The sequence below is a fragment of the Orcinus orca genome, chromosome 16 (genome assembly GCF_937001465.1).
Source record: "Orcinus orca chromosome 16, mOrcOrc1.1, whole genome shotgun sequence".
NCBI lineage: Eukaryota > Metazoa > Chordata > Mammalia > Artiodactyla > Delphinidae > Orcinus > Orcinus orca.
This window is the reverse complement of record NC_064574.1, coordinates 84,204,258-84,227,223: the sequence shown is the minus strand read 5'-3', so window position 1 is coordinate 84,227,223 and position 22,966 is coordinate 84,204,258. Positions and strand designations below refer to the sequence as shown.

At 61.8% G+C, this 22,966-nt stretch overlaps 1 protein-coding gene across 11 annotated transcripts in view; it reads right to left on the bottom strand.

Annotated features, from left to right (window-relative positions):
• The window catches only part of TNRC18 (trinucleotide repeat containing 18), an 89,909-nt gene that overhangs the window by 42,282 nt on the left and 24,661 nt on the right, over positions 1 to 22,966 (bottom strand). For 5 of the 11 annotated variants that reach the window (XM_033426643.2, XM_012532722.3, XM_033426645.2 and 2 more), the window contains 9 exons: positions 19,144 to 19,299; positions 16,742 to 16,867; positions 14,566 to 16,290; positions 7,727 to 7,829; positions 7,266 to 7,471; positions 6,817 to 6,963; positions 6,174 to 6,364; positions 4,434 to 4,863; positions 2,254 to 3,246 (listed from right to left, as the gene is read on the bottom strand). In XM_033426643.2, the coding sequence (XP_033282534.2) occupies positions 2,254 to 3,246; positions 4,434 to 4,863; positions 6,174 to 6,364; positions 6,817 to 6,963; positions 7,266 to 7,471; positions 7,727 to 7,829; positions 14,566 to 16,290; positions 16,742 to 16,867; positions 19,144 to 19,299 (4,077 nt within the window). Of the gene's footprint in view, positions 1 to 2,253; positions 3,247 to 4,433; positions 4,864 to 6,173; positions 6,365 to 6,816; positions 6,964 to 7,265; positions 7,472 to 7,726; positions 7,830 to 14,565; positions 16,291 to 16,741; positions 16,868 to 19,143; positions 19,300 to 20,790; positions 21,117 to 22,966 lie in introns of those variants that run through there. The other 6 variants (XM_033426647.2, XM_033426642.2, XM_033426646.2 and 3 more) reach the window with 6 other exon arrangements.

The window sequence follows — 22,966 nt, the reverse complement described above, 5'->3', positions numbered from 1 at the left end:
CTCCCCCACCCATCAACAGGGGCTTCCGTGGCCATGCGCTGTAGGAGACCACCCTTCCCACCCCTGCCCTGTCCCCTTCCCGGCCTTTTACCACCTGACAGTGCTGAGGGCTGCACGCAGATGGCCTGGTTCACCGCTGGCCCCCAGCACCAAAACGGTGCCGGGTACACAGTAGGAGCTGAATGAGTAGGTGGATGAGGTAGGAGTGTGAAAAGGGGCAAGAGTGTGCAGAGACTCCCAAACCGGGTGACCCGTCCTGAGCCCCCTCCTTTCCAGATGCCCCTGGGCCTCTGTGGTCCCCACTGAAAACCCCCCAGTTGGTAGGATCAAGAGGGTTTTCATTTTCTTCTGGGAAAAAAATTGTTTTTGGTACCAAACTATTTAAATGAGAGAAAAGAAACAATGAACTTTAGAAGAAGAACAACAAAACAACAGACGCCTGAGGGGGAGTGGGTGTCACTCGTCCAAGCTTCCTGGAAAGGGGCATCTGACCATGACATGAAAGAGCCTTGAAAGAGCCTTGAAAGTATGGCCTGGTTCTGGCCCAGCAATTCCACCCCTGGAACAAATCCCGGGGAAAACAGAGGTGTGGACAAGGATTTTTCTTCAAGAGTAATCATCACATCATTTACAGCAGCTAAGAAAGGAAGGAAAGGAGGGAGGGAGGGAAGAAGGAAGGAAGGAAAAGGGGGAGGGAGGGCGGGAATAAAAAAGAATTCAGGGCTTCCCTGGTGGCGCAGTGGTTGGGAGTCCGCCTGCCGATGCAGGGGATGCAGGTTCGTGCCCCGGTCCGGGAAGATCCCACATGCCTTGGAGCGGCTGGGCCCGTGAGCCATGGCCGCTGGGCCTGCGCGTCCGGAGCCTGTGCTCCGCAACAGGAGAGGCCACAACAGTGAGAGGCCCGCGTACAGCAAAAAAAAAAAAAAGGCGGCAAATGAAAATGCCTTACAATCTAGGATTGGGTCATTGAAGGCTGGGACCTCCACCAGGCAGAAAACTGTGTAATCCCTAAAACAAAATTTCTAAGAACACACAGCTTTGAGAAATGTTTAGTAAAGCATATACTAAGTGAAAAAGGCCAGTTACAGAGCACTGTTTACAAAATGACCTTGATTTTGGAACTGTGTATCTGTGTAGAAAAAATTCTAGAGGAAATACACCGAAACGTCCGGCGCTATTATCTCCTCCACAGCCAGGCCTGGGCCCCTCCTCCGTGCCGCTTCTGGCCCAAGCGTGGGCTCGCGAGGCTGTGCCTGACCCGCTCAGCCTCTTCACACACGTCTTGGAGCACCTCAATTTCTATGTCGAACGTCAGTGGTTTTGTGCCAGCCCAGAATTCACGGCCCCCTCTGCTGAAGGCACTCCATTCCCTCTGAGGACCGCCCCTCCCTACACCCTGGAAGTGGCTGCCCCCCCATCGAGGGCTGGGCATGATCAGCCTGGTCCATCCCGTCTCCCGGGCCACAGGGTTTGCTTCTGCAAAAAGCATGAACCCCAGTCAGCCAATCATTGACAGTGCATCACAGCATCTTTGCCAGAGCTATGTGGAAACAGGTGGCCTCTTTTGTGTGTCTGCCGAGCTGAGCTGGGCAGGCCCATGGGCTTGGGAGAAAGTATCAGTGACCACTATAAGGGCAGTGGGCCCACCTTGAATGAAACCAACAGAAAGAAGTGAAACAAGGTGGGTGGGGGGCGACAGGGAAGAGGGAAAAGAAACTCCTTGGTTTGAGCACCTGGATCCAGCCATACCTGCAATATTCTCTAATTACTGACATACTTCGGTTCCACAAGCCAATAAATTTCCCCTGACTTTTTCTAACCAGTTAAAAGAAAAGTCTTGGTCCCTCACAACCCAAAGCATCTCACCACTGACAGAACAAGCAGAAATTTCACCACTAAGGAACCCAGAGACTGGCTGCACAACGATGTGACTGTATGTAACACCTCTGCCCTGTACACTTCAAAACGGTTAAAATGATAAGAGTTTACAACATGTATATTTCACCACAGTTTTTATAAAGTGCACACGAATAAACCACATCCTGGAGATTCTGAAATCTTTAAATCCTATTTTGAAAAATTTTCCTTAAAAGGGGGAAAGGCGGGAGTTCCCTGGCGGCCTAGTGGTTAGGATTCCAGGCTTGCACTGCCGTGGCCCAGGTTCAATCCCTGGTTGGGGAACTGAGATCCCGCAAGCCACGCGGCCTAAAAATAAATAAAACGGGAAAAAGCAAGCCGCCCGGCCCGCCTCACCTGCCACCTCCTGGCTCCGCTTCCCGAGCTCCAGCTCGGCGATCTCGCTCAGCAGGGCGATGCCATGCAGGAAGCTTGGCTCCGAGACAAGGCTCTGCACGGCCTCCAGCCTCTCCAGGGCTGGGGCTCCAGCGCCCGGGGAGGGCAGAGGCCTGGCCTGGGGCAGCTCTGCCGCGGCTGCTAGGGCATTCATGCCAGCCAGCGGGTCCTCCAGGCTGGGCGGGAACTGATCGGAGCCCGCTTCCTCCAGGAAGCAGGCGCTGCCCGGCACAGGGGTGGCCTCCGGGGCCTCCAGACTCAGGCACTGTCCCTCCCCAGGGGGCACGTCACAGTCCGGCAGTTCCAGGCTGGGCCGGGGCTCACTCGGGGCCTCCTGGGCCAGATCTTCCTCGGGAGCTGCCTCTGCCACGGGCACGTCCACGGGCACCTCCACTGGCTCCTCCTTAGCCTTGACCAACGGCTCAGGCGTCAGCCGCGCCCCCAGGTCCGGGGCAGCCGTGCAGGCCTCTGTCCGGCGCGGTGAATCAACCCGCGCCTCAGTCCCCTCGGCAAAGTCCGGGCAGCCGGAGGGCTCCGCGGGCCCCTGGCCGCCGGCACTCAGCGCCTGGGCCTGGGCCTCCAGCAGGCCACCCGCGCAGCCGCCCGCCGGGCTCGGGGCCGCCAGGGCTTCCTCGGGGAGCAGCGTCAGTGGCGACTCGAGGGAGGGCAGCTCTGCGGGGCCTTCGTCCATGTCCTCCACCTCCGCCTTCACCTCCCGCTCCGCCAGCGGTTCTTCGTCCGGGACCTCCCTCAGCGGCTCTGGGATCTTGGACGGGGACAGGCGGATGGGCTTGTCCTCAGGCGAGAGCGCCAGGTGCTCGGGCCCATCGGCCGGGAGCGGCACGTCGGGGGCCAGGCCGTCGGCATCGGCAGCCGCCGTGGGCTGCAGCAGGAATGGGTAGGGCCTCCCGTAGTGTGGCGGCAGGGCTTGAAACGGGTACCTGGGTGGGATATCTGCCGAGGACACCAAGGGTCAGCGGGGGCCCCTTCTCCTGCCATGTCCGACACCCCCGTGTGTCCCCATCAACACCCACCCACCAGCCACCCTCTCTGCTGGGCCAGCCTGCGGGGCTGGGATCCCTTCCAGATGGCATCTGAGGAACCCCAGGGCCTTTCTGCATGTCTGCGTCGCAGAGAGAAAAACTGGCCACCATCTTTCCCAGAGGGTCTTCAGGTCTCAAAGGCTCTTTCTCTGTCCCTCCAGCCTCAGCACCCAGCACAAAGCTGGGCCAGAAGCACACGCTCAGTAAGACCCCAAATGGTCCCCACCCAGCCGGTGCCGACTCTGCCCTCCGTCCCACAAGAAGCCACCCGCCCCACGCCATTAAAGCAGAGGTGGGGCATCCAAGTTGTTCAAAAAATAATAGTAATACAGTGCTGGCTCCCCTCCCTCACTTTTTTTACTCTGAACTCCCACCCTTGAGTGTAATCTGCCTTACAGCAGGATGGTGTTCAGCTGACTGTCTGTAGTGGCCCAGGCCCAGCCCAGAGCGGGGCAAGCAGCAGGGGCTCAGTATGAACCAAACCGGGGGAGACAGACGCACGGAGCACCCTCACCCTGCACGGGGACCAGGCCTGTGCTCCACACTTGACCTCATTAGCAAGACATTGAATCTCCCCAGCCACCTGCCCAAGATCGCACACAGCATTCCGGTGGCAGAAATCTGAACTTCGGAATTCGAACTCAAGTCCCCCCACGGGAAGAGGAACACAGGCCTCAGGCCCCTTCAAGGCCACCTGCTGCATGTCCCGACCAACACGGGACACGGGAAGAGGGCGCGTGTGTGCGTGCAGCGTGTGGGGTGGGAGTACTCCTCAGAACACACTTATCGTCAATGCGACAACACAGCACCTGTTATGGGCCAGCTATGGTGCTAAATATCCTACAGGTCTTACTGTTTCATGCTCAGACAGGCCCTCCTGAGCTTAGAACCTACTTCTAACATTACACCCATTTCCCCTGACCCTACCACTGAGGGAAGGCTAGAGAGAGATGACGGCCAGCTGCGTCCTAGGGCATTCATTCCAGAGCCCAGCGGTGAGCCAGGTACACGGTAGGTGCTCAACACAGAAAGAAGGATTGACAGGTTGAAGGAATGAATGAGTGAATGACCATATGGGGATGTTTCACCAGCTCCTACCTGAGAACAAGGCCTGGAAAGGGCTGGGGGCTCCCTTCTCCAATTCTAAGTCCTTCTTCTCGACGACGTTCTCGGGGGCCTCCTCCTTGCGGGTGATGCCAGGGGTGGGCGGCGGGGAGGCAGGCGGCGGGCTAGTGGGGTGGGAGCTGGGCGTGGCGGGGTAGGCGTAGGTGGACGGCTTGGACACGTCCTCCAGCTTCTGGATGACCTTGGCCTTCAGGGCAGCCACAGGGGAAGCGCGGGGAGATGGCGGTGGACTCATGGCCTTGCCGTAAGTGCCCGCAGGGCCAGCGGCCAGGCCAGGGGGCTTCCGAGGCAGCAGCCCGGGGCCCGAGGCGCCCAGGCCACCCTTGCCCGCGGCGTCCAGGCTCCGCTTGCTCACCTTCTCCTCCATCTCCGCCCGCTGCTCCTGGGCCTTTAGCCGCTCCTGCTGGGGGGGGGGCCGGCAGGCAGGGTCAGCGCGGTAGGACCCATCACCCACCACCTGCCCTGTCCCCGGGGTCCCCGCGACACACAGAGAACCTCAGGCAGGGTCTGGGGCTGCAGGCCGCCAACGCCCCCAGCCCGAGACTGACATTCCGTCACAGTACAAATAACAAGCACAGCGTTCCTTGTAGAATTCCAGCAGACGGGGCTAGGGGGCCCTCCGGTCTAGACCCAGGCCCCTCTGGGACCCTCACGGTCAGGGCGCGGGGGGCCGGTGGAGGTGGGAGGCTCTTTCATGACACTAGGACAGCTACCTGCACGGAGAACTCACTACCTGTGGGCACTCTCCTGCCTTATCACACCCGGGTCTCAAAACACCTCAAAAGGTGGGCGGGGGGAGCCTTTCCCGGTCTTTGATGGCTTGAGGAAGGCTCACGAACTTCGCCCGTGCTCACCAGGGGCCAGGCGGTCCGCGCACGATCACACAGGGAGGAAAGGCTCCATGCCCCAGCCACTGTCACGGCTGTTAAATCTCATTGAACAGCCCGATGACACAGAAATTACTAGCAACTCCACTTCCACAGGAGGAAACTTGAAACCCAGAGAGGTGAATTCACTTGCTGGAGGGCACACAGCCAGGCATGGCAGAACTAAAGTTCAAACCCAGGGCCCCATTTGCTGCCTGTGTCACCTCGGTTGACTCCTCCAGAGCTGCTGCTGCACAAGAAGGGAGGGGCACGGCCAAGCAGAGGACAAATGTCCAGGAACACCTTCAAGGAGGCAGGAGGGCTGTGAGCTTTAGGGAGTCCACCCACACGGTGGCGACACCAAGTGTCGCCCATCTTACGTGATCAGGCAACATGGGTGGAGGCCAGCCCCGGCCCAAGAGGGGAGCCCAGGGCCATCAGGCACCCAGCCGGGCCAGGCAGGGCTTAGGAAACAGCGGGAGAACACAGGGATCCCTTCAGTTCCCATGCAAACATCTCCAGTCCACAGGGCCACCTCTCCCGCCCTGGCTTCCCCATTGCTACCTGCACCCACCCCTTGCCAGGCTCTGTCCACCTCTCAGCCTTGCTCACACCATCCCCTCTGCCCAGAGGGCTCCTCCACAACTAACTTCTTCAGGTCTCTGGGCAGACGCCACCTCCTCCAGGAGGCCCCCCTGACCACTAGCCTCTCTCATTTTTTCTGACTCACAGTCCAGAACCGGACTTTCTGCTGGTTGACCCCTCTGCCTCGCCAACAACAGAGGAGCTCCGGCAAGGGTCTCCAGTGCCCCCATGGCCCTCCTGAACCACGCCCACCCCAACTCACCACCAGCTGGGCGCTCCTCTGCAGTTCCAGGGCCTGGGCCGCCTGCTGCTGCAGGTACAGGAATTCCTGCTGCCGCAGGAAGTGCTGCTGGGAGAAGAGCTGCAGCTGCTGGGCGTGGTGCAGGGAGCTGCGGCCTGGTGGGTACAGGGCCGGCCAAAGGGGTGGCACCGCGGCCCGCTCCATCAGCTCCGCTGGGGGCAAGAAGACAGTGAGGCTGCACCTACCGCCTGGTGCCCATCACCCCATTTTACAGATGGGGAAGCTGAGGCAGAGCTGGGCTCAGCTGGGCCTCCAGTTGCTTCCTGGGGACGGAGAAGCCTGTCCTCCTCCCTTTGCCAGGGGCAGCCACATCCCAGGCCCGGGGCCAACATGGGGACTCCACACCTTCTCCTACTATACCCAGTGGTCTGCAAAGTGGATTCCTGAGGAATGGGGGCACCAAGGCAGAGGGTCCAGGCCTCCCACCAGGGCAGCCCTGCTTTGGTTCTCCACGTGGGCTTTCTGGGTAGGAACTCACAAAACAAGGACCCCTGTGGCTTTAGGACACAGCCACCCTATTCTGCTGGGCGGACACCCCCTGCCACAGGAGGACAGTCCTCCTCCCACGGCATTTGGGACAGTCTCACTGTGGAAGGCCACTTACCAAAGTGAGGCAAGTGCTCACTGGGAATGACCACCAGCTGGCCCGACTGGGGGTCCCTGACGAACTGGTAGGCCGACGGCAGGGAGCCCCCCAGGCCGGGTGGAAAGGCAGGCGCCATGCCCTGGTGAAGAGAAGGAGGGCCCAAGCCTAGGAGAGACCCATGCCCGAGTCAGTGCTGAGGACCCAGGCCCAGCCTACTCCCCCATCCTCCACTTCCTGGGCCTCCGAGCAGGAAGCCGAGGGTAAGGGCTGTGAACGCGCGCCCAGCCTCCCGCTCTGGGCACTGTCCACAAACAGGCTTGGCCAAGGGCCCACAATGCTGGCGCCGTTAATAATGGCCCTGCTTGGGCAGTGAGGGAGCTGAACTACGGGGAAGAGAGGAGGGGTACTGTCCCTGCACCAGCACGTCAGGCCTCCCCATCCCGGCCCACCGTCGCCCTCCCGCTCACCGTAGGGGTGTCCAGCGAGCCACATGGACGTGCTGCCCGAGCGGGGCAGCCAGGGGTGCGTGGCCAGGTGGGCCGCAGGGTCAGCGGACCAGCGACCGGAACCTGCCAGCGCCGGGCCCCCGGTCACCATGAGGTTGGGGTTCAGGCCGTTAGCAGCACAGCTGGTGGGGTGCAGGCGGGCCAGGTCAGCCAGCTCCTTACTTTCTCTGGAAGCAAACAGGGGCGTCAGGGACAGGCCGGACGGTCCCAGGGGCGGGTGGGAGAGAAGGGGTACCGCCCCAAGTCACCGTGGGACACCAGGCTACTGCTGGGCCGACTCTGCACCCGGTGGACAGAAGAGCCAGCTGGGGCTCGGCAAAGGGCCCCCGGGGCCTTCCTCGGGAGGGTGTCCCACACTCTCAGGACCACCCCGCAGCCAGGTAGGGTCATCCACCCTTGCCTTGGGGCTCCCAGGCCCTCACCTGAGCAGCTTCTCCTGGTCCCGGTCCAGCCGCGCCCCAAGCAGCCGCTCCTCCCGGTGCCTGGCCCGCTCATCTCCACAGTCCTCGTCGGCTCGGCTGTGCCCTGGGTCAGGGGGACAGGCAGGAAGTGAGGTCCACTCAGGGCCCCAACAAGCCCTCAGCATCTGAGCGGTTCCCTCACCCTGGCCGGACGCCCTCCGTTCCCAGAAACATCCCTCCATCGCCCCTCAAAGAGCCTACCTGGAACTCGCACAGGTAACCGGGATATTGCAGTAAAACATCGTAACACAGATCGAGTAACAACACAGTATGAACCGAGTGGCATTCGCTGACACGGTTTCACTACTTTATCACCGGAAAGGCAGGTTCTGGGAGAGGTTAGGATGGAGGGGAAACCACAACCCAAAAAAGCGGTCGCTATTCAGAAGCACAGCGAGGCCCGGGCCACGGGAAATCAGCCTCCCCCCTGAGGCCCCGTCATGGTTCTGTCTGCTGCAGACCTGTGGCTGATCTTTTCAAAATCAAGACGGAAAAGTGAAACCAGAGAACGCTATGTGTGTGTGGGCGAGTGGAGGATATGCGGGCTGCCATCCGGCTCACCCACCCTTGTCCTGGTGCCCAGGGGACGTCCCTCGACCCATGGCTGGTCCAGCTGCACCTTCCGTGAGCTCCCCGCCTTCCCCAGAGCAGAGAAGGCACGTCCTCAAGTCCCGGCCAGTTCTGCAGGGGCAGGAGCTCGTGGAGGGCACCCAAGGTCCAGCCCTCCTCACCCCACCTGCCCCACTCTTCCTGGACGTTTTCTACTCCACACAACGGAAGCCAGCACGCGTGTGGCCGCCCCGGGCCGGCTAGGGCCCAGGAGGCGGGCGCTATCACCAGCGGCAGAAGCCACTCAGCTGGCAGCTGAGACTCTTCTAAACCGCCGAGGCTGGACTAACTCCTTCTCTAGGGTCAGTCATGCTGGACTGGTGTCCTCCCACCCAGGTCTCGGGAGGTACGCCCGGGGAGGAGGCCGCCCCCAGGGCCCCGGACCTTATCGGTTATCACCCTGCTGGAGACAAGCGTCCAGGGCCACCTTGCCGGGGCCCCCCCAGCAGTCCCCACATTCATGGTCCTCGTGGGCGGGGACCCAGCTTGGAATGCGGCCGTCGAGCATCTCCCCATCGTTTCTCCCCTCCTGCACCCCCATCACCAGGAGCTCCGGAAGAACAGAGCCCCCAGGAGAGGCTCAGGGATGCAGGGGCTTCTCCTTCCCCTTCGGGAAGGTGGAAACCCACAGCCCCAGAACAAAGAAGAGAAGCCCACGGGGAGGGGCAGCCACACAAGCCCACGTGCCCGATGGACCGTGCACACGGGGTGGGGGGGGGGGCAGGCAGCCTAGAATCAGGGAGGGTCGCATCCCGAGAGGCAGCTGGAGATGGGCCAGGGGCCACCGGGGGCGGGTCTGCAAGTTCCAGAAGCCACTGGAGCGACAAGGAAGCAGCGTGTGCGGTTAAGCAGAGAAAAGCCAGCGAGTTGGGGCACCGTCAGGGCAGGAGTGGGAGTGGGCGAAGGAGTCTTCTTGCCGACCTGGTCCCCATGGGTCACACAGGTGCGTCCCAGGCGATCCATTAAGTCACCCCATGCAAGCCCTGAGCCGACTCTTCTTGTGCCAACGCCCGGTCCCCACGACTGTTCCAGCACATGGCAGGAAGTGCAGGAAGCAGAGGGGAAAGGCGGGAGGCGGGAGAACAAGCCCGCGCCAACTCGGGGTGAGACCCAGTGAGGGTGTCCCGGCCTCCAGTGTCAATGTGATTCCCAAATCCAAGGGGACCCTGAGCCCGCCCACCCCCTCTATGAAGGACTGGAAGGGGCCCTGCTTGTGGGCCCCCCTCCCATCCCGGGCTTTCAGGCAGGGCCATCCAGAGTCCTTCAGCTGCACTGGGAAACCAGAGCATGTGTCTGAGCTTCCTTCTCCTGCAGGGATGGCCTCCCAGGCCCGCAGAAACCCCGAAGACCCTCCCGCCCACTGGCCACGCCGGGGTGGCAGACAGGCTTTGGCACAGAGCTCCTGGTGCCCCCAGAAGGGACAGGCGTCTGCAGTGTGGCCTGCCCCCAAGACCTCTGTCCTCAGGCCTGGTGCCTCTCCACTGCCCTGGCTGTCACCACACAGGCCCTCAGGGGCTTCCCACCCTAGGTGCCACCTGCACCAGAAACCTGTATGCAGGCCCGCCCACCTGGGAGCACCCACCACCCCCAGGGTCACTCACGCCAGAGCCCCAGACCGCTCCCTCCAAATACAGTTGATCTCCAAAGAAATGTGACATGCCCTCCACCACCTCGCCCCGGGGCACCACCCTCGTCCTCCTGCTCCAACCTGCTCCCTCTAATCCCTGCTCACACCTGTCCCTCCTACGGAGGGACAGCCCCATGGAACCAAGCCCCTGGGCCTGACTCATGCTGCCCAGCTGTCCCCTCCAGTGTACCCCCAGCCTCTCTGCCCTCCAGTCACACTCAGGGCCACACACGCTATTCCCTCCACCCAGAGTGCCCTTCCTCTGTACTACTCAGCCTCCCCAGAAAGAGCTCAGCTCATATGCTACCTCCTCCAGGAAGCCCTCCCAGACCACCTCTCCTCTCTCATGCTCCCTTATTTGTCTCCCTCACAGCACTGAGCACAACACACAGCTGTTTTGCTTGTTGGTTGTTCACCGTCTGTCTCCTCCTCAGACTGTGCATTGCTCTGGTTTGAGCAGTCACACTCCTGGCTGTCTACCTCTCTCCTGCACAATGCCTGACACAGAGGAAGCTGCTCAGCAAATACGTGGGAAGTGAATGAATGAATTCATGAGGATAGCTAGAGGAACAGTGAGCTATGCAGACAGAACAAACGGCAGGTGCAAAGTCCCTGAGGCAGGAGCGTGCCAAGGGGGCCACGGTGGTTGAAGAGAGTAATAAGGAAGAGAGGGTGCAGGTGAAGAGCGGGGTACAGGCCGTGGAAGGGAATATGGCTGAGATTCTGTTCAAGGTAAAAGGAGAAAGCCAGAGGAAGCTCTGAGCAGGGATGAGACATGATCTGACTGAGGCTTTGAAAACCAACCTCCCTCCAGCCCCCTGTGGACAAGCGAACCAAAGGGCCCATCGCCTCTCTGTGCTGAGCTCCAGGATGGCAAGGGACCAGCTCCTCCAGCAGGGAGGCGTGTGGGGCAGGGGGTCAGCTGCTCCGAGGTCCCACACACCCAGGACCCCTTCACCCCAACCCTCGAGGCATGAGCTCTGGAGACGTCCAACATTTCAAAGCCGCCTGTGTGCCCTGCAGGGCCCAGGGCCCTCTCCATACACACGCTCATTCAGTGGTCATCGACCCAGGAGGGGGGTTCCAGCCCTCAGCCCATCCCAGATGAGGAAACTGAGGCACAGAAAGGTTAGCTACCCAGGTCACACCACTGACTGACAAGGAGGCATCAGGCTAGCATCGCGGTCTGACCGGGTCTTCCTGACCACCAGGGTGCACACCCCTCCACACACAGAGCCCGCACAGGGTGGGCACTGGTGAAACAGCAGCACTATTGCCATCACCCATCTGCAGCCCTGCCCCAGGGCCCACGTCCCCAGCACTGACAGCCCCTCCGTGGGTCACATGCTCTAATCCGGCCGTAACGGCAGAGGCTCTGGCTAAGGCCTGGTTCCCATGGCAACTCCCTCCCGGACTCCATCTGAGCATTTCTGCAGATATGGCGACCACCAACTCCGGCCAATTCTGTGCTTTCCAGAGTCTGGGGTCAATACCACCGCTTACACCCGATGCAACCCCAGCTCTGCCCGGTATGATGGGCAGCAGGGCGGGGTGGGGGCACCATCAGAGCCCCCCAGATTTGGTCCCCAATTCGACTCCACCATAGAGGTGATAACAGGCAAGACAGAGAGATGGGAGGCACAGGTCTGGGCTTAAGGGTTCAAGTTCAGCCCGCCTCTTCTAGCCGGGTGACCCAGGGCCAGTCACCTCACCTCCACAGGCCCTGCTCTCCCATCTGTGAAGCTGGGAGAATAAGAGATCCACCAGGAGGAGCTGGTGGCCGGGGCTACGTGGGGCTGCCGGCACACGGCCCGCTGCTACACGGCAGGGAAGGTGCTGGTCTGCTGGCCTCTCGGCGTGGGCACTGCTGTCTGGGGTTCACAGGTGTACGTGAAGCCCGTCCTTCATCCATCTCAGGGTGCAAGACCCCTGTAGCCAGACCAGACCCTGGGTGAGCCCTCGGGGCATTTCCCATAAAAGGATCTCGGGCTCATGGCAGAAGCTCTGAGCCCTTGAGGCCCTGAATGGGAACAGAGAAAAGGAAGGCCTGTTTATGAAGCACCTACTACGAGCGCCTCGGCCCACCTGGCATCAGGGAACGAGGAAGCCCTCCCTAGCGCCACATAGTAAACAGGGACACCAGGGGCCAGAGGACTCAGGCCTCAGGTTCAAGGTCACGCAGCTGCGAAAGGTAGAGCCTGGATGTGAACTCACTGACAGGCAGAGGGCTCACTCCACAAAGTAGGAGCCGGGAAGTCGGGAAACCCAGGAGCCCCGGGGCTGGCAACAACCACTCAGCTGGGGTAATGCCAACTTCTCGCCTCCCCCAGGGTCGTCCAGATTGGGGAAAAATCTCCACTTCTTACAGGCTTTTTTTTTTTTAAGGAGAGTAAGACTCCACTCACTTTCCAATGGTCACCGGCAAACAGAAAGGCAATCTCAGCCCAATAATTCCTGAAGGTCTCACCCCAAACTGCCCCATCCTCTCTCTCTCTCCCCTCCCCCCGCCCAGACACTTGCACACACATACACGCTCACACACACACATTCTCACCTGCACTCTCTCACACACACTCCCTCATACACATTCTCCCACACACACTCACAACCCCATGGACACAGGTCCCTTGGGCACGGCCAGGTACTCTGGCCACCAGGATGAGTTCTGGGGGCCGTGAGTCCTAACTGGGGTGTCATATCATGTCACACGAGCATTCTTCTAAAAAAAGGACCCCAAAAGATCTTTTGCCCACCTAGTGAGCGGGCTTCTCCACCACCCAGCCGGCCACCTCCAAGCCACGGGCCAATGCCCAGACTTTGAATCCCAGACTAAGGCAGGGCCTCCTGTGAGCCCCTGGGGTCAGAGGACGGGCCTCCCTTGGCTCCAGGGGGGCTCCACACAGAACAATGGGCTCAGTTCAACAAACATTCCCTGAGACATCACTTGCTCTGAGCCTCTGCAGCTGCGGTACATTCAGATGGGCAGTGACCGGGCGAGACCCAGGGCAGCCTGGAGCCTCACCAGGCTCCTCTGGGAGAGCAGGGCTGGGGCTACGGGTCTAGGAAGCAGCTGTGACAGGACGCAGCACTGGCCGCTCACTGTGGACGGAGGCTGAAGCCCAGGCAGGAGTCAGTGCAGGCGGGCACAGGAGGGCCAGGCTCAGGGAGGGACGGGGACACAGGGACGTGCACCCAAGATGCCTGTGTACCTTGGAAAATCTAGGAGGCGCAGGGAAGCCGGTCGCACGGGGGCCGCGATGTGAGCCAAGCCTGAGCTTGCAGCTGGCGCGTCTGGGAGCGAACTGGGGGCGGAGACAGAGACTCGGGGAGGAAACCCAGGCCGACTGTTAAAAAGTCACATGAGCTAGGGGCAGCGGGACACAGCCTTCCTTCCGGGGCCCTTACCCCAGCCTGCCAACACCCCACACCTCAACACACTGACCACGGGCTGGTGCAGCGGGGCAGCCTCAGGGCCTGACCCACAGGTGAGGCCCTTGGCTCAATCCTGGGCTCTCTCTGGGCAGCCCAAGTCCAGAGTTCCAACCAAAATGCCGCAAATAGCAACTCTCCAAAATCTCAGGAAGGAGTCCAATGGCAAAATATGCCAGGGACAAACGGAAATGTAACCAATCAGCCGAGTTCTGGAAAGATATTCAACTTTACTAATAGCTAAAACACACCATTCCTCCCTGCTGAACTTAACGACGATTGTTTGGGTTTTCTTTAGTAACGTTAAAACACAATTCTGAGGAGTCTAAAACAAAACAGACTGCAAACAAGCATATAAACTCTCTAACTACCTAAGAAGTCACAAAGGCATTCAATATCGAGACCACAGGAATGCCGGGGCCCTAGTTGCCATCTGTCACACTCAGTCACTCATTCACTCACTTACCAAACACCTACTATGCGCCAGGTACTGGGAACGCTGAACTAGGTTAAGTAAGGCACGGTTACCTCCCTCAAGGACCTGGAATTGAACGCTTAAAGCTAATTTATTCGTAGGAATCTATTCTTAGAAAATGACTCAAAGTATCAGGGAGGCCGCAATGCATGAAAGTATTCAAAGTAACTTCCTAAACACAAAAACATCAGAGAAGGGAAAACTAAAATGCCACGAGGGAACGGCTAACTGAGCTACGGTGCACGCTCTGGACAAAACACCAAAGACCGTTAAAAATGATACTTATAAAGAGTTGGCAAAGCAAGAGCCCACCCACAAGGGAAAAACACAAGGCCCGAGATCACAGTGCACTGGAGGCTCTGCGGATCAAACAGAAAAATGCATCTGCGGAAAGAGCTCCAAGTGTTCAGGGTGGTGGAAAAAATCTAACGGTCCCTTTTCTTCTTTCTCCTCTCCTGCGTTTTACACATTTTTCTATGTGTGTGACAGAAAAAGCAATAAATTTTAAACAGCAGCCACAGCCCACAAGGGGGATAAAGGACAAACAGTACCAGGAAGGTGGGAGAGAGGGGTGCAGAAGGCAGGTAGAAGCAGTGAGCAAAGGTGGGGAGGTGAAGGGGGAAGAAAAGGTGAGGGGTGGCGGTGGGACCCGGGACCCACCTTTGACGTTGCTCAGAGACAGGGAACGCTCCTGGTCCGCCAGCCCAGGCACCAGCCGGCCACTGCCACTGTCCTTCTGCCGGGCCACGGCCACCGCAATGCCCACGGGTGGGTGTCGCACCTCTGCCTCACCCTGGGCACCGGAGCCCTCGCGTCCGAAGGCCTTGGCGCTCTCGGGTCTCTCCGGGTCCCGCTTCAGGTGCCGGCCCCCTGCCGCTGCAGGGCCCGCGGGGTGCGGGAGGCGGGCCTGGGCGCGTGGGGCAGCCGTGGGAGCGGGTTCGGGCTTCATGGTGCCCAGGCCTCCGAAGGGGCTCTTCTTCCCACAGCCGCCGGGACGCACGGCCACGGCCTCGCGGGCAAAGCTGCCGCTGTATTTGATGAGGCTCTGCATGGCCGAGGCCTCTCCCGGCCCGTGGGCCGCGGCGTGCAGGTCGGCGCCCGGCCTGGCGCAGGTGGCCCCGGCGCGGGGCAACGCGCCCCCGGGGTCCAGGTAGGCCTTCTTGGAGGCGGCGGCAGCGGCAGCCTCCTCCTCGGCACGGCTGGCGTGGTGGTGCTGCGCGGCCAGCACGGCCATCTGCGTCGTGGCGAAGTTGCCCAGCTCGAAGGGTTTCCATTTGTGCTCAGGGCCGGCGGGCGGGGGCGGCCGCCCTGGCTCTAGGCCGAAAAGCTTGGCTGCCTGCTGGGAGGCGGAGGCGACAGCGGGGCCGCGCGGGGCGCGCTCGCACGGCCGGGGCTCGGCCTCGGGCTTGAGCAGCTCCTTGGCGGGGAGGTAGGCCCGGGGGTCCGGGGAGGAGCGCGCGGCCCGCGCCGGTGGGGCCTCGGCGGGCGGCGGCCGCTTGAGCGAGCGGATCACGGAGCTCTTCTCGCGGAGGCTCTCGGGTCGGTCCGGGGGCGGCCTTGGAGAGCCGGGCGGGGCCTGCAGGACGCCAGGCCTGCCCGCCTCGCGCTCCCGGGTCCGGGCGTCACGCGCCTGCGACGCGATCTGGATGGGCCCTGGGCGCTCGTCAAAGGCCTCCACGGAAGGCACGAAGGTGGGCGCCACCACACGGTGCTCACGGCCCGCCTCACGCGCGGCCGCCACGGGGAAGATGGTGTAGACGCCGGCGGGGGCGGGCTGCGGTGCGGCGAAGGCCCCGGAGGCGGCGGGGGGCGCAGGCGGGCCCTTGCTTACGGGCGGCGGCGGGAGCGGCGAGGGGCAGGGGCAAGGCCCCGGCAGCAGGGCCTCTGCGCGCCGCAGCCGTGCGCTCTCGTCCTGGCGCGCAGTCTCCTTAGAGCCGCGGGCGGCCTCGGCCACCAGTGCGGGGAGCCCCGCGTCCCCCGCGCCATTGCAGAGGCTCAGCGCCGGTGGTGGCAGCGGCGGCGGATTCTTGCCCTTGGACTCGGTGGTGGCCGTGCCCGGTGCCCGCGGGGGCCCGGGCTCGGCCAGGAAGGGCGACAGGCGCTCCGGGAGGCGCGGGGGCCCGCGGTCCTGGCGGCCCTCCGCCCGCGCCTCTTGGGTCAGGTCCACCACGCCGCGGGGCCCCGCTGCCTCTTCGCGGGCCCGCGGGTCCTTCTTGCCGAACAGTGGGGGCGGCTCCCCGCCGCGGCCCATCCGGTCCTTGGCTGGACCTTCCCGAGAAGAGCCTTTGGTCGAGGCGCCCGACGAGTGGCCGCCTGGGGTCCTGGAGGAGGGCGCATGAGAGTGCAGGGCACCCGGAGCTCCAGGGGCGGGCAGGTAGAAGCCGTCTGCAGAGAAGAAAGAGCGCAGCCCGTGAGCGAGTGCCCCCTCTGCCGGGGGAGAGGGAAGGGAGGCCCCAAAGGGTGCCCTAGACCCCAGGGCAAGGAGGAGGGCCATGCACAGCGCAGCCCCAGGAGAGGGCAGCCTCTGGAAATGGATAAAACCAAGCTGAAACCCCGCCCTGGCCACCTACTAACCTTTCTGAGCCTCAGTTTTCTCATCTGTTTAAGGGGGAGAGGCCAGAATTAAGAGCTGCCCAGAGGGCCCAACAGGATTAGATGAGGGCCGGACAACTAGAAGGTTCCAGGAGGCTATGGGTGGGCCCAGAAAGCCTGTGGGGGCCCTTGGGGGCTGGGGTCTCGGGAAACACAGCTGAGATGCTGCCTGGAGTACTGGGTAGTGGTCCCTCCCAACCTCATTCCGCAGCTCCCCCCAGTCTCCCCACTCCTGCCCTCTGACCTTTCTGGGTATCGAAAATGCTGGGCTGGCCCAGCTGGCTGAGGAGGGGGCTCCCGCTGCTGGGGGGCTCCAGGTGGTTCAGGTGGAGGTAGGATGGGTACAGCCCGCTGGGCAGGTGGGAGAAGCCTGCAAGAGAGAAAAGAAGCCAGCTGGGACACCTCATGCCTCCCACCGGGAGCTTACTTCCACCCTCTCTGCTTCTTGGAAATAACGTGTCTTGGTTGTCAGCCCCCTGGTGCTGGGAGCCCTGAGGTCTACCACCAGCTCCCACAGCAAGGATTGCCCCCTCCCAATCCTGGCACTCCAGTCCCCGGCAGCCCCCAGGGGCTAGGGCTCTCCAATCCCCCAGGAAGAGAATCAAATTGGACCCAGTGCAGGGCAATGAGGATGATGAAGATAGATGGCAGTTCTGATCACAGACCAAACCCTTTCAACTGCTTTGCCTTTGTTATTTAAATTTCAAAGGAAAATAACCTGTGAGGCAAATACTCTTAATATCCCCGTTTTACAGATGAGAAAACTGAGGCTCAGAGAGGCCCACTTGCCCGAGGTCCCCCAGCAGAGGAGCCTAGCTCTGAACTGAGGTCACCAGAACTCTTAACCTCAGCCCAACATGGACCCAGTTGAGTGGTTTACTGGCTTAACTTCTCTGCTGTGTGACGCCAAGCAGGTCTCTTGCCTTCTCTGAACTTCAGCCTACCCAGCATCTCCAGCTGCTGGGTCTCCCAGGCAGGTGCTTCTAGGAAAGAATTCCTCCTGCCAGGGGTCCTCCTAACCTCCCACAACCCCCTCCACCCCACCAGTGATGCCCCAGAACCAGGGCCTTACAGGGTGCAGAAGACAGGAAACGGAGGCCACAGAGAAAGAAACAAGAGGCCTGAAAGAGTACACAAGGAATGGAGGCCCAAGAGCCATTCACCAGGGCCAGGAAGGCCAGACAGGTGAGCAGGTGCCGGGGCAATGGAGGAGGATCCTGCCTCTCCTCCTGGGCGGTGGGTCCTACAGGACCTCAGACCCACTGGTGATCCATCCCTGAGGGACTTGGGTCCCCCATGCCCCCCAGTCACTCCCTCTGAGGCCAGAGATGCAGGACCCGTCCCTGGCCACACTGGGCGCACATCTTCACCCACAGCCCCACAGGACAATTACATTAACAACAATCACAAGACGATAAGGAACACCTGATAGACGTTATCTCGCTTCATCACTGAAACAACACTCCCAGGTAGGCACTGGTTCCCACTGCCTTCCCATCTGTAAGATGGGCATAATGGTCCCTCCTCATGGCCTGTTCTGAGGGCGAAGTGAGCTCAAGTATGCAGTTCTTTGCTCATAGGAAGGACACTGCATCGTTTGCTATCATTACTATCATTACCGGTATCTGCCGGCAAAGGAGAAAAGGGAGTCAGGTTGATGCCACACGGGCACCAGAGGCAGCCTCTGCCCTTCAGGCCCCTCGAGCACCCCCGCTCTGGGCTGGTGGAAATGGGAGGCTCAGATGGGACCCCAGCCCGGAAGGACTGCCCGCCATCCCAGACCTAGAGGCAGGATCGCCCCTCCGTGCGGGGCACACACAAGTCAGGACAAGGACGGAAGCACTCGGTGACAACTGGCACAGAGAAGGAAGTAGGGAGACAGTGGGCGGCGAAAGGCCCAGGAGAGCCTGAACCTGCAACAGGCGCCCGACCCGGGAGCACCCCAGGACACCCAGGAGGCAGCAGGAGCGAGCGAGCACCCAGCATCTAAACTCCACCGGAGCCCAAGGTGGAGGATGAACTCAGAGTCCCCCAGGCCCATTCCTTCACTGACAGAGGGGAAACTGAGGCTCCACGGAGGCCCAGGATTTGCTCTGGGCTGGCAGGAAGCCAAGCCGGCAGACCTCCCCACAGTTAGGGGCGTCACCGCAGAACAGCAACAAGAGAGCCCAATGGCACCTGGTCCCACTGCTCCCACAATGACAATCACTGACGAGCTGACTGTGCATTGAGGAGACAGCAGGCAGCAGAACAAACTAGACCCTGCCCTCAGAGCTCACTGGCGGGGAAACAGGTATCTCATGAAAAAGCACACAGAAGAATGTGTCATCACAAGTGGGAGGTGGAACCGGGGTGGGGTGGGGGGCGTGTTTGAGCCAAGCCCTAGAGGAGGAACAGGAGATAGCCAGTGAGCTGCGGTGCGGGGCTGCAAGTGGAGGGAACAGCACGTGTAAAGGCCCTGGGACAGCGCCAAGAGGGAGCGCTGAGCATCTGAAGAACAGCAGGGAGGCTGGATGACCAGAGCTGGGCCCCGCAGGCCACCGCATGGAGGAGTGGCCGTGGAGACAGAGGGGAGGCGGCAGACTTGAGAAGTGCTGGGGACAGCGGCCCAGCGCCCTCGGCCCGCCCGCCTGGCTCGCTCCTTACCTTCGTGGGCATGGGCGGCCCACAGCTGCACCATGGGCAGGTTGCTGGGGGTGGGGGAGCGGAAGGAGAGGTCAGAGGGCAGGGGCACCGGGCTCCCATGGGATGAGGCCGAGGGCCCCATCCCGCTGGCCACAAAGCTGCCCAAGAAGGCCTCGCCTGCAGAAAGAAGGGGGGCTGTCAGGCAGCCACCAGGCCACCGCCGCCCAGCCCACCGCCCCGAGATCCCCGCCTCTCCCTGCTTCTCGAGGCTGACACTGGCAGGGAGACCAATCAAACCTCCTCCGCCCAGCCCCACCCCAGCCCCTTGGACTCAGGACCACCCTGAGTCAACTCAGCCAGACTCAGGGCTTGAGAAAACCGCCCAGTAAGAGCCCAGATGCCTCCAGGGCACCCGACACTGGCAGAAGGGCGTTACCATCCCCAGACCAGAGGGGGTATGGTTCTTCCCACCTGCACCCGAAAGCTGAGGCTCGGTGCGGGGCAGGGGCCTCCAGAGGCCACAGAGTGACGAGGTGGAAGGGGGCTCAGGTTCTGAGAGCTGGAGAATGGCCTCCAAGGACCCCAAGGCAGCCCTGGACAGGCCCGGACCAACCCCTCAGCCAACCCTTTGCGGGAGGAACCATGTGCCCATTTAACGGATGAGGAAGCTGAGGCTCAGAGACGGGAAGTGCCTGATCCCACAGCTGTGACCAGGGGCTCTGGATGCAGCCCAGCAGCCTGTCCCAGAACTCCAGGGAATTAGCAAGTGAATCAGGGAATGAATGAAAGCAGTGGACAAGGGAGGCCTGTCCCTTCAGAGAGCAGAGCTCCTCCTACTGGGGTCCCTCACATGGGGGCATGGGGGCCCACTGATGCCAGGAAGGACAACCGGCTAAGGCCTGGGTGGAAGCGCACCCGCCCCTGCCACGCCCCATGTGGCCAGGCCCCCACCGCAGGGGTGTGTCCTCCCTCCTGCCATCCAGGGGTGCTGCCCCTAAGCTCCACGTGCCCGTCCTTCAGGGCAAGACGCTGGCAGGCCCCCAGCTCACAGGCCGGGGGAGGCCTAGGAGACCTGGGCGGGGGGGGGGGGGCTCCCCTTCCCTGGCCTCTTGTTTGCTTGTCAGCAAAATGGGGATAATAATAACGCCTCCCTTGAGAATCGCAGTGAAGGAAGAAGCTCGCATTTAACAATAATAATCACAATAAACGGCAGCAGCGCCCGTTCACTGGAAGGCACCAGCTCGGGCCACCGAGGTAAGAGCTCCCCGGGTGCCCCTCAGGTAACCTCTCTAAGCCCCTGTGACGCAGGTGCCGTTTGCAGCGGCCCAGAGTGACAGGCTGCAGGGGGTCACAGACAACGTGTGACTCAGGTGCCCAGGGGACCCCAGCCCGGCCCTCAGGGGGCTCGCAGACGCCCACCCACACCCTCTGAGTCCCCCCTCCACGCAGGGCCTACAGACCCGCCCTCACCACCTCCCCGGGGGCACAGGAGGCCCAAACGTCCCCCCAGGCCCTTCAGGGCGCACACAAGGGCAGGGCCTCCTCCCTGTCGCCCAGAGTGGGGCCGGCATCAGGCGGAGCGATGGGAGGACACCTGGCACCACGTGGCATCACCACCACCCCACGTCCGGGCCCCCCATCCCATCCCATCCCCACCAGCCCCCTCACCGGACTCCAGCGCCAAGCCCTCGGGACCCAGGGCCATGGTGGCCGGTCAGTCGGCCCATGCAGCCCCAGCCCGGGCAGCGGGGCCTCCGGGCCGCCAGGCCCCAGGCTTCCTCCTCTGCGGGCGGCGGGTGGCCGGCTCCGGAAGCGGCAGCCAGGGGTTTGCGCAAGGGCTTACATCAGCCGCGGGCTCTTCCTGCCCTGGGCCTGCCCCTGCCCGGGCTTGTGAAACCCGCCCAGCGGCACCCCAGGTCCGGATGCTGCCAACAGCTCCCGCCTGCCACGGGGCTCAACGGTGCCCGAACTCCCTCCCCCGGGCCCGGCGGGCAGGCCTGGGCCCTCCCAGAGCAGCGGTGTGCAGCTCCGTTAACCGGGCGTGCCAGCCCCCCTCACCGCCAGGCCCAGGACAGTGGCGTTTATTTGCACACTTCACTGTCCCCACCCGCTCCCCCGATGATGCTCCTGAGGCAGCGGAGGGGCCGGGCTCAGACGCATGAGATAAACCCCCTGTTGCTGGGACTCCCTTCCCCCTGGCGGAGGGGCAGGGCTCAGACACATGAGATAAACCCCCTGTTGCTGGGACTCCCTCCCCCGGCCCCTCCGCTCATTCCCACCTCGGGGCCTTCCCTGGGCCTCAGAGAATCCCTCCACCCAGGACGACGTGGAAATGTAGACCTGTGTCCCCCAGGAGCGGAGTCGGCCTCCCCCGACGTGCCCAGGGCCTGGAACACAGCAGGCATCAGCTCTTGGCCTAAGTGACTGCACTGTGTCTGATCCTCTCAGGGCAAAAGCAGATGGACACATGTTAGGATGAGGAGAGAAGGCAAGCACAGCTCCTGACACCTGAGGACGCATGTGCCACTCCCGCTGTCCTGCCTGGTCCCCCTAGGGTGGAAGACAAGCAGCTGACCCCCCGACCCCGCCCCACCGGCATCTCCGGACTGCTTCTGAGCTCCACACCCCCGCATCCCCCCCGCCACCCCTGGAGCTCTCCTCAGGGTCTAGGGACACATCCTCCACTCACACCCACCCCTGGGGACACAGCGGTGGCCTCCTGGGTTCACAGAGAAGGGTGGAGGCCTCCGGGCTCTGGGGGGCAGTGACAGTCCAGCCAGAGCCCACCGCCTTTCCCTAGACTTGGCTGGAAGTCCTCCAGCACAGCCTGGGGTGGGAGAGGTCTCCATCCCTCTCAACACAGACTGAGGTCAAGGCCTGGCCCTCCTTCCCTGGTCCCAGGCCGCCCCCTGGTGACCAGAGGCCTCCATGCCACCTGCCCACCCACGCGAGTATCTCACTCCACGACTGTCCAAGCCTAGAGCACACAATGAACCCGTAATAAAGTACCACTGTTCATAATTAGAAAGGGGGACCTAACCCAACTTCAACAGACACCGGGCTTCACACGGAGACGCTCACGGAATCTTCCCACAGGCCTTTCATGGGGCACAGAGGACAATCCCAAAGCCACACAGCCCTGGCCCAGGGGCAGAGCCAGGGCTGACCCGGAGCCCAGCCGTGCAGCCCACACCCCTCCTACAGGGTAGCCACTCGAGGGCCACCAGGATCCCCCGTGGGAAAACGTTCCCACCGGCCTGCCCGCCATCCTGGACAGACCAAAACCTGGTGAATCAAAGACACCTGTTCCAGATATTCGCTGGACACTCCAGGAGCCACTGGGCACTTGAAACGTGGGGCTGGTGAGACTGAGGAGCCGCATCTTCAATCTTATTAAATTTTAATTAATTTAGACTTAATTTAGCCACAGTCTGGATGGAAGGCTCCTCCCTGCTGGAAACCGGAGCAGGGCAGGGACGGGACCTCTGACAGGCCAGGCCCCCACCATGGACAGAGGTGCGACAGAGGCGGGGGTCCCCAGGGGACAGTGGAAATCAAACCCTGGCCCCAACGCCCACGGCTCCCTGAGTCTGAGTTACTGCACTGCCCCAGGCTGAAGAGTAGGAGAACAGCAATCTCTCCCCTCCAGGTGGACACAGATTAAATGAACTCACGTTCCTGAAACGCCTTCATGAAGGGCCTCCTTCTTTATAGCTACGTGACCTGGGGGTTGAAGAAGCCCAGCAACTGCTCCAGGTCAGGGTCCAAGTGGGACTATCACCTCTACCCAAATTCCATCTGTCCTTCCTTAAAATAAAACTTTTAATTCTGACACTAGAGAGAG